Genomic DNA, 9,948 nt, shown 5'->3' with positions numbered 1-9,948 from the left:
GTGTTCCCATGGGGGGGGGGGTCTTGCCCCAGTGTTTGAGAAACATTGCCCTAAGCAATCTATAATGTTCTCAGGTTAAAGGGAAAATGGCTTTAACAGTAATGTTCAGCAACCTGACCCCATTTTTATTATCTGTCTTTTATACAGCATCTACGATTTTGTCAGTGCTATACAGAAGTGAAAATACAAGACAGGCTTCATAATCCAATAGAATCAATACTAAAGCAGAAAGGAATGGGGAGGAAACCAAGCAAATTCTTGAAGTTAGCTAATCCCAGCAATATTTTGATTTGGAGAGATGGGCCTCCGTGTCCTGAAGATACACACACAACCCATCAGCTGTTAAGACCTTGGGCTATGGCTGAACCCAGATGATGCCTCTTTTCAGTTCTGCAGTCCCTCACAAGATAAGATGCCAGGCAAAGCACTGCTCCTCAGCCTCTCCATCAGTAATATCCAGATAATGGCACTGATTTGCAATCCTTGCATGGATTACAGAGATCAATGTATGCGAAGCACTTGGAATAATCTGAGTAACCAGACTGCAGGAGCTGAGCTGAAAACCACAACTGGGTCACAGTCACACACTGGCAGCCTGATTGTAATTTTAAAAGAATACACACACACACCATACATTTTACACCATTAGATACCCAGGTAAGGGTATAATTCAGAGGCATAGATCCAATTACACACTGCAGAAATAATCCAGTTTGAGACCACTTTAACTGCACTGGCTCAATGCTAGCGAGTTCTGGGGACTGTAGTTCTGTGAGACATTTAGCCTTCCTTGTCAGGACAATAAACTACAATTCCCAAGATTCCCAAGGCGGTTAAAACGGCCTCCAACTGGATTATTTCTGCAGTGTGTTTTAGGCCATAGCCATGTTAGGTCCAAAAACACACTGCAGAAATAATCTAGTTTGAAACCGCTTTAACTTCCCTGGCTCAATGCTAGGGAATTCTGGGAAGTGTAGTGTTTGTGAGACATTTAGCCTTCTCTGTCAGAGAGCTCTGCTGCCACAATAAACTACAGTTCCCAGGATTCCCCAGCACTGAGGCAGTTGAAGGAGCCTCAAACTGGAATTATTCCCGTAATGTGTTTTGGACCTTAGCCCGGAATATCGCTATGCCAAGGGATTTTGTAACGCCTTTGAGACTAAAACGAGCAAAAGATGTCGTAGCAGCAAAAGCTTTCCAAAAAGACCTGGGCTGAATCATCCACATTACAGAAACTGATGCAGTTTGACGCCGCTTTAACTGCCATTGCTCAATGCTAGGGAATCCTGGGAATTGTAGTTCCGTGAGACATTTAGCCTTTTCTCTCAGAGAGCTCTGGTGCCACAACGAACTACAATTCCCAGAATTCCATAGTAAGGAGCCATGGCAAGTACAGCGGTGTCAAAGTAGCTCTTGGCATTCTTTTCCTTCTGCGCATGCGTAGAGGCGGCCGTTGCTCCACAGGCCGGACAGCGCCTCCCGAAGCTCTCCCTATAAACGTTTTCCCTCCTCTCTCCCTCCCTCTCTTCCGAAGACGTTCGGCAATCTCCGTCACTTTCCGACCTCTCTCCTCCCCTCCCGTCTGCCTGGTCCTGGAATCTCACCCGAAGGCAGAGCGGGAGGGAGGGAGGGAGGCGAAGATGGCGGTTGGGATGGGGATGGGGAGGAGGAGGAGGAGGAGGAGGGAGAGTCGGGATGGGGGCCAGGGCAGCAGGGCTTCTCGCAGGGCAGCCGAGGCTGAGCGGGAGAAGAAGAGTGCCTGAGGCCAAGAAGAATGGCCTGACTGAGGCGAAGAGTTGTGGAACTTGAGGCCAATAAGAACGCTTCAGGCGGCTTGAGGCGAGGCGACTGAGGGAGCTTTGCGGGTTCTGACTGAGAGGCTCGAGGCGAAGAAGGAGCTTGGCGGCGCCTGCGTCCTCCTCCTCCTCCTCCTGGCCCCTCCTCCGCCCCAGCGATGGCGGCGGGGCTGCGGCGGGAGACTCCTCCCGGCGGCGGGTGCCTGCCCTGAGAGACGGACGGATCGAGGGAGGGAAGCGCCGCCGAGGCTGGAGAGGGTCGCCGGGGCCCCCCTCCTGCTCCTGCTCCTGGCACGAAGATGTCGGACACCAAGGTGAAAGTGGCCGTCAGAGTCCGGCCCTTGAACAGGAGAGGTAATAATGATGGAGGCGGAACAGGAGGAAGAGCGACAACGACGGCAACAAAAGAGAGGGATATTCGCCTTTATCCTCGTCCCTGCATGACTTCCTCGGAGGAGGAGGAGGAGCTTGGCTGCATCCACAGTGGAGAAATAACCCGGTTTAGCACCTCTGTAACACTTTCTGGCTCTCTGCTATGGAATTCTGGGAGTTGGAGCTCCGCTCTGGGCCCACAGCAAACTCCAACTCCCAGAATTCCATAGCAGAGAGCCAGACAACGAGTTAAAGCGGTCCTCCTTTTCCAGGACGTGTCCTACGTCTCAAGCTTCTGCCCAGGAGAAATTCCAAAAGGTCCTCCATTTTGAGCAGGACCAAGAAGCACGGATTTACATCGACATGAGTGTTTTTACAGCTTTTGTTTTCTTGAAGGTAGAGAGATCTTGTGGCACCTCTGAGACTAAGCCAACGACAGAGGTTGTTGGCAGCATGAGCTTTCCTAGCCTTGAGTCTACTTCCTCAGATACATTTGATCCCCTGTTCACAAATGCGCCTGAGGAAGCAGACTCAAGTCTCCAAAAGCTCATGCTGCCAGCTTCTTTCTTTCAGTCGGTGTCAAAGGTGCTACAAGATCTCTCTACATACACCTTTAAGACAAACTGATTTAGGTAGTCCAAACTATCACTGCTACCTCTTTGAAAACTTACTCTTCAGAAAGATCTGGAGAGTTCTTGTCGCACCTTTGAGACTGACTGGAAGAAAGATTGGCAGCATGCATGAGCTTTGGTAGACTTGAGTCTACTTCCTCAGATGTATTTGGTGGAGTGGAAGCTAGGCGAAGGCATATATCTGTCTGTATCTGGGCAGGTTTCTTGAAGAGGCTGATGGATTTCCACTCCATTTGGCTAAATTTGGTGCTTTTCATAGTGGTAGTATTCAAAGATATAGCTGTGTTAGTCTGTAGAATCAGTACATGGAAAGGTCTTGTAGCACCTTTGAGACTCACTGAGAGAAAGAAATTGGCAGCACTTCCAGAAAGGTGCCAGCCATCCTGTGGTTCAGAAATGAACATAGCCCACAGTAGTGGACAGCCCCTGTGGCTCTGTAGGCCTCCCAAATTCTTGCTCCAGGCTTTTTTTAGGGGGGGATGAGAACAACGCCCCTGTCATTTCCTATACTCATAGCAGCAAGTGGGTGTTGTTTTCTAGACAGCAGAAGAAAGAAACAGGAAAAGCTCTGCTGGCTGGGGATGGAGTGTGTATCATTCTGTCAGGGAATGTTCTGAACTCCTCTGTTGTGTTACGTTCCAGAAATGGAGCTGAGTACCAAGTGCATTGTGGAGATGGAAGGGAATCAAACTGTCTTGCATCCTCCACCTTCAAACAACAAACAAGGAGAAAACAGGTAAAAAAGGAACACATCTAACTCTATATTTTCAAGTAAAGTAATGATTTCCATGTATGAACTTTCTGAGGAAACATCAACTATTTCAGCACCTCTATTCAGGAAATGTAGTCCTGGCATGTTATTTTTTGTTAGTGACATAAACAAGGAACAAGATTAATTAAACTACAACACTTGAGTGTTGAGATGTGTGTATAGAAAGTTGTTAGTGTTAGCCTTGTAACTGAATTTCACTGTTACTGAGGCATATACCATCCAGAGTTGATTTGGGAGCAAAGTATTAATTTAGATTCTTAGGCAGAAAAAGAAATCGTTGGGGTTGTTTATTAGCTTCCAACATATGTACACATGGCTGGATTATCTGCTGGTTTCGTTGTTCTTTACGGTTTGTTTTAATGAGGAGAAAGTGCTAAAATAATTTATGTAGCTTGCATTTATTTGTAAAATCTTGAACAGAAGGAACAGTTGGAAACAGTCCGAAATACCAATGTGCAAGTATGTAAAAATAGATATTTTTTCTTTTATTATTTTTGAGAGGTCAGGAAGGGAGGTTGTGCAAAGGACACATGGACACAAGTTACATTAGTATTCAGTTATTGTTATCAGTTGATTGTTATGACTATTTGGCTTTATACTGAGGGCAAGATTAGGTAAGATTATGTCCTCAAAGTTTTTATTTACACAGAATTCCATTGAGGGAGAACTAGGGATGTAAAAGTTGTCTCAAAATATCTTTCTTGAGAAACAGAACTAATAACCAGGAAAGAAAGGAAGATAGCAGAGTTTCGTGCCGTTAGTGAAGTGTGTATTTATAGGGCTTCTCTTGTGCTGCTCAGATTCTAGTATTTTTGATATTTGCATCTGAATTGCACTATTAGGAGGGAAGTAAAGGGAAGTATTTGTCTGAAAGATGGAGAGGTGTCTGAAACTTCTTACTTAAATTTCTTCTCTTATGAACTTTGATCAGTAAAAGCTCAGTCATGTGCATTAATCAACAGCACAAAGTAGTCAGCATAAATTGCTAAGGCTGATAACATTAGTGCAGTCTGTGGCATTGAACTTGGACTAAGTTAAAAGCACCTGCAACTGTAAGGTATTGGTGTCCTGTTGTATTTATGCATTTGTGTGTGCATTTGAAAATCATTGCTTATTCTTTCTGGTCTAATTTTCCTTCCTTGCAGAAGTAAGACCTTGGTTTAAGGAAGTGCCATATATTCTGTTCTGAGCAGCACATTGCTGAATCCAAGTAATTAGGGCTTGAAAAGGAAATTTATTGGGCCCCAATGAGGATTGGACAAGTGTAATGTACTCTGAATAAAGAGTCTCTGATACTCCATGAAGTGGCCAACTGCAGTGGGAGCCAGTTTCCATACCTATATGCCAGGCTGCTTGTGCAATTTTCAGCTGAAAATCACCAAAAGTACAATCCAGATGTGACCAAAAATCAACTTCTGCATTGACCATCCTGTTATTTGTATAGTTTTTGGTGGATTGAGAATATTAAAAGGAAACTGTTGTGTTTGGGGGCATGGTGGCAGTGTTTTGGGTCATTTGAGGATGCTTTTTACCATTTTTTTTAAATAGGGGAGGGGTTGAGGGATTGGGGCCGAATGCGTTGCAGTTTTCCTGCCCTTGCTGTACATGCTACACTCTCCAAAAATTCTTCAAGGATGGCATCTGCACTGCAGAAATGATTCTGCTTGACATCACTTTAGCTGCCAGCTGCACTGCACAGTGCTATAGAATTCTGGGAATTATAATTTGTTGAGGCACCAGAGCTCTCTGAGAGAGAAAGTGAAATGTCTCACAAAACTACAATTAACAGAATTCAATAGCATAGAGCCATGGCAGTTAAAGTGCTGTCAAAATGGAAAACCTGTGTAGAGTGCTTGACAATAATCCAGCAGTGATATAACCAGAGCATGTAGCCAGATCTGCCTCTTATGGGAACACTTGCTGTTGGTGAAGGCAAGCCCCTCTGGCCATATGACTCTTCAAGAGCAATAATGGATCAGGAAGTGTTCTTAGACTGGAAACTTGATACTACTGAAAGATGTGTACCTCTGCTAAATTACCTGGTTGTGTAATATTAGCTTCATGAAAAAGCAGCTGACACAGAATTCGTGTGCAGAATTACTTGTAGCTTGAAGGTAATGGGCTTAAGGATAAAATCAAGGTGTTAGTAAGATGGAGTTGCCTGGCCCAGAATAGTCCCACTGTAGCGTCACACTTCACATGAAGAGTGGCTGGTGGATCTGCCATCACAGCGATGGTGACTCTGCTCTAGATTTTACTGCTGCTTTTTCTCTGCAGCTGCTGTGTGTTGAACAGGAGCTCTCCTGGTGCTGGAGGTTCAGCACCAGCAGAGGTACTAAGCAGTGTGGAGCAGGTCTTGGAGGAGCAGTAGTAAAATCAAGTGTGGATTTGCCACCCCTACAGTAGTGAGATTTACTGGGCACCTTTGGGTCATACATCTTAAGGATGAAAGTCTGCCTTGTTTTTTTCAGTTTTCTAGCTAAAAGGGAAAATAATATTTGCAGTGACAAAGCTAGTTCATCGTATTCCTTCTTTGTATGCTGTTTTATTTATTGGAGTTTTAAAAAAACTGCCTAATTTCCATACTTTTAACAATTAATTTTTTTCCTTTTTTAATACATGTTGAATGAACTACCTTATATATATTTTTAAAGAAAACCATGATAGACAATAGAGTTATTTGTGGGGGCTGATAAAGTTTGTCCTTTTATTTAACATTGCTTCAGGCTTAAAGAAAGTTAGGAAGGAAAGGTTCCAGCTCTGGGGAGTTGGTGTTTTGTTGCAAAAGCCTCAGCTGAAACTTATCTGAATGGAGTGTCAAGTGAAATGAGACAGCTACCAACTGTCTTTGTATCCAGAGGAATTATCAGCTAGAAAGAAGCTGCTATACAGGCGCTCTTAATATCACCTGCTTGAGGTAGAAGATTGAATAACAGCTGACAACAGTCTTTGCCTTTGTTTATAGGAAACAGCAAAACTATCTGATCTTGACCTCTCTTAAATTGCTGTCCCTGTTAAAACTTATCAGGATGCAAAGTGATTTAGGTACAGTTTTTAAAAAAAAATTGAATAGAGAAACAAGCATTTATGAGCTGCTTTAGCGATTTCACTAATCACATTCTAGACAGTGACCTAGTTACTATTCTGGTGAAGTACCACTCTCAAACTGTGCATTATTGAAACCCCATGGTTCAGATGACACATATGTGACAGTGTTGTTTCTGATGTATATGAAATCAAAGTGGAAGCAGCTGGTATTGGTTCTTGTTGACAGCACTTCATACTTCTTTTTCATGTGTTTGCAGGTATCAGTTTCAGAGTTTCCTTTTTCAGTATAGAGAGACTAAACACAGTCCTTATTCAAATAATAGAAATATCAAAGCAGATTTCTGATTAAAGATTTTCAGTTCTGTTTTTGAATGAAAAATATTGGCTTAGGTAAGGCTGTTTAAAAGTTAGACTAGCTGTTGTTAAAGGCTTTACAAGCATGAGTTGCCCAGTACTTTTTCTGATGAATTCTGTATAACTGAAAATATACATGTTGAATGAACTACCTTAATTTTTCAAACTTCTGAGATAGGAAAAATACCAAAAATGTCATAGTTTTGACTAGTCAAAAATATACTTTACAACACATGTAGTATTTAATGTATCGTAGTTTGTAAGAGATTAGAAAGTCTTACATATAATTGACTTATGTGGGTACTGGAGCGATCATTATGTTTTCACATAACTGTTATCCTTCCAGCTCAAAGAGGTCATTAGAGATGTGTAGCAATGTTAAATGTAGCATTACCTTGAATGTGTTTGGTACAGTAAATGGTATTTTTGTGAACTGGCCAGAGAATTGTGTTCCTGGGTGGTTGATATAAATACAATAAATAAGCAGCATGGAAATTGCCTCTCATGCCACAATTAATATAAACTATATAACAATGTAATACAATAAACTATAGCATACTGAGATATATAAGTTTATCGCATGGGGCTTCAACCATTCCCCAGCGCGTTCTAAAGGGGGCGCGCAGGGGCGTGCACAGAATGCGATGGGCACCGGATGGGGCCCAGAACGCGACTTTATCGCACGTGGGGACGCCGCCACCTCGTGTTCCCATCGCGTCCCAATTCGGTTCCAGAGGGTGCCATTTCTGGGGACGCTTTGAAACAGTTCCCAGAAATGGCGCCCTCTGGAACCGAATTGGGACGCGATGGGAATGCGTGTCGGCGGCGTCGGCGGCCCCCCGTGCGATAAAGTCGCGTTCTGGGCCCCATCCGGTGCCCATCGCGTTCCGTGCACGCCCCTGCGCGCCCCCGTTAGAACGTGCTGGGGAACGGTTGAAGCCCCATGCAATAAACTTCATACATTTGATTATAGTGCTATTGGTATACAAAGAGGACTGTAATATTCTTGTGATTTTTAAAAAAACGATGTGCGTTCCCCACCTTTCTTCCAAGCATAAGAGAACAATCTAGAGTATATATGGGGCTGTGCAGACCGCCCCTGAAGGGGTGGCCTACAACCGCCTCCATCTTCGCCAAATCGGGGTCATGGCAACCGCACGATGCGGTCCAATCTGGCCTTCCCATGGCGCAAAAAGGAGCTGGGAAAAGTGGTTCCTTTTTGTGCTTTATGGCACTCCTTTGGCACTGCATCATGTGGATGCAGCGCCAGAGGAGTGCCATGACACTGTGCACCATGTGGTGCGGCATGCGGCGGCATGCTGCCATGGGCCATGCGTCATGTGGACGCCAGACTTCAACTTCGTCCCCATGCCGGCTCCCTAGTCTCTGTAGTCTATAGTCTGCATAGCCCCCTAGTCTCTATAGTGGCCCATCCTTCTTATTGGGTTGTGGAGTGTTGTGTAATTTTCATCAAAAAACCTTCAGGGGTGCAGAGTTAGTGGCCATCCGGATGTTGTTAGCCTACAGCTCCTATGATCTCTCACCAATGATTGTACAATCTAGGGCTGATGGGAGTTGCACTCCAGCTTCATCTAGAATGCCGCTAGTTGCCCCACCCTATACATAACTATAGTGAAAGTGAAGTGGATGGGAGTGCGCCCACTCACATGTGCAAGTGTACATTTTATTTATTTATATCAAGGATTTGAATTTGTAGTCTTTGTGTGAATACAATGATTTAGTCATGTGTTAGTGCATTTAGATTTGTCCCAACTTCCAGGATGACATGAAATTTCATGCACAGTTGAATATAAAATTTCACTAAATTGTTAATTATACATTTGAAATCAAAAACACTCTGATATATCCTTTTAGCCTCCTAATCTGGGTGGTGTTATTTTACCAGGTGATAGCCAAAGTGGAAGAGTAAACCTGAACTTAATCATGGTCCAAAGTACACTGCAGAAATAATCCAGTTTGAGACTGCTTTAAGTGCCCTGGCTCAATGCTAGGGAATTCTGGGAACTGTAGTTTTGTGAGACATTTAGCCTGCTTTGTCAGAGCTCTGGTGCAACAATAAACTACAGTTGCCCCACCTTTCTTGTGGACTTGAGGTCCACGGTTTTCAATATTCACGGAGGGGCGACCTCCGTAATTTAATTTTTTAAAAAAAAATTAAAACATAAAAAAAAATTAAACAGAAAAGTCAAAATTATTATTCTGAATTCGTAGAAGAGGGTGTTTCTGGTGCAGATTCTTGAATGACATTATCAGATCCTTGAAAGACAGTGACCTTTTTAGTGATAATTAAATTATTTATTTTGTACGTTGAACGTCTTGCCTTATTTGAGACCATCACTGGTGGAAAATTTTCATCTCTCATCACAATGTCAGGAGTATAGTCCAGTGGTTGGAGTCTGATCTTATTTGACACTGGTAGAACATTATCTTCTCTTGTTACAATGTTAGGAGTACGGTCCAGTGGTTGGAGTCTGATAGTGCATTTTGGGGGAGGATGTGATGTGATTTTTGTAGGATTATGTTCATAATTTGAAGTTGAAATGGAGTTGAAATCTGGCTCTGTGTGTTCCTCGTTGAATTTTCATCTCAGCCAGACTAACCAGAAGAGACAGAGTTTGACCAGCTCATCACTTTCTCGAGCTGTGTGTCTGAACTGCTTAAAAAATGATGGCTGGGCACCAGGCCGGTAGTAGTGCCCTTTGGCGATGCATAATTAATGAAGTGACTACCACTGCCAACATCTGGGTGACTATGGCGGTCACCCATCAGCAGCTGTTTCTCTCTGGTTGTGGATTTCAAAAATCCACACTTTCTCTGCGCATGGGCAAATCGACCTCCGTAATTTCAATGGGGAGCTCTCCCGCAGTATACCTCTGTTAGGAAGTCTGTAATTAGGGGAATTTTTAATTAGGTCAAATTGCGTAGAGGGAGGGTCCTAACAAAGCCCTTGCAA

General features: G+C 43.6%; 1 protein-coding gene across 3 annotated transcripts in view; it reads left to right on the top strand.

Annotated features, from left to right (window-relative positions):
- Window positions 1-1,931: 1,931 nt before the first annotated feature.
- The window catches only part of LOC149317077 (kinesin-like protein KIF13A), a 101,126-nt gene continuing 93,109 nt past the window's right edge, over window positions 1,932-9,948 (top strand). For all 3 annotated transcript variants that reach the window (XM_089516806.1, XM_089516804.1, XM_089516803.1), the window contains exons 1-2: window positions 1,932-2,150; window positions 3,443-3,536. In XM_089516806.1, coding sequence (XP_089372932.1) covers window positions 2,096-2,150; window positions 3,443-3,536 — 149 coding nt within the window. In that variant the 5' untranslated portion in view covers window positions 1,932-2,095. The remainder of the gene's footprint in view (window positions 2,151-3,442; window positions 3,537-9,948) is intronic.

This window comes from Sceloporus occidentalis, unplaced genomic scaffold (assembly GCF_023333645.1).
Source record: "Sceloporus occidentalis isolate IW3139 unplaced genomic scaffold, rSceOcc1.0.p SCAF_3, whole genome shotgun sequence".
Lineage (NCBI taxonomy): Eukaryota > Metazoa > Chordata > Lepidosauria > Squamata > Phrynosomatidae > Sceloporus > Sceloporus occidentalis.
Note: the sequence above shows the minus strand (reverse complement) of the source record. Positions and strands in the feature narration are given on the sequence as shown.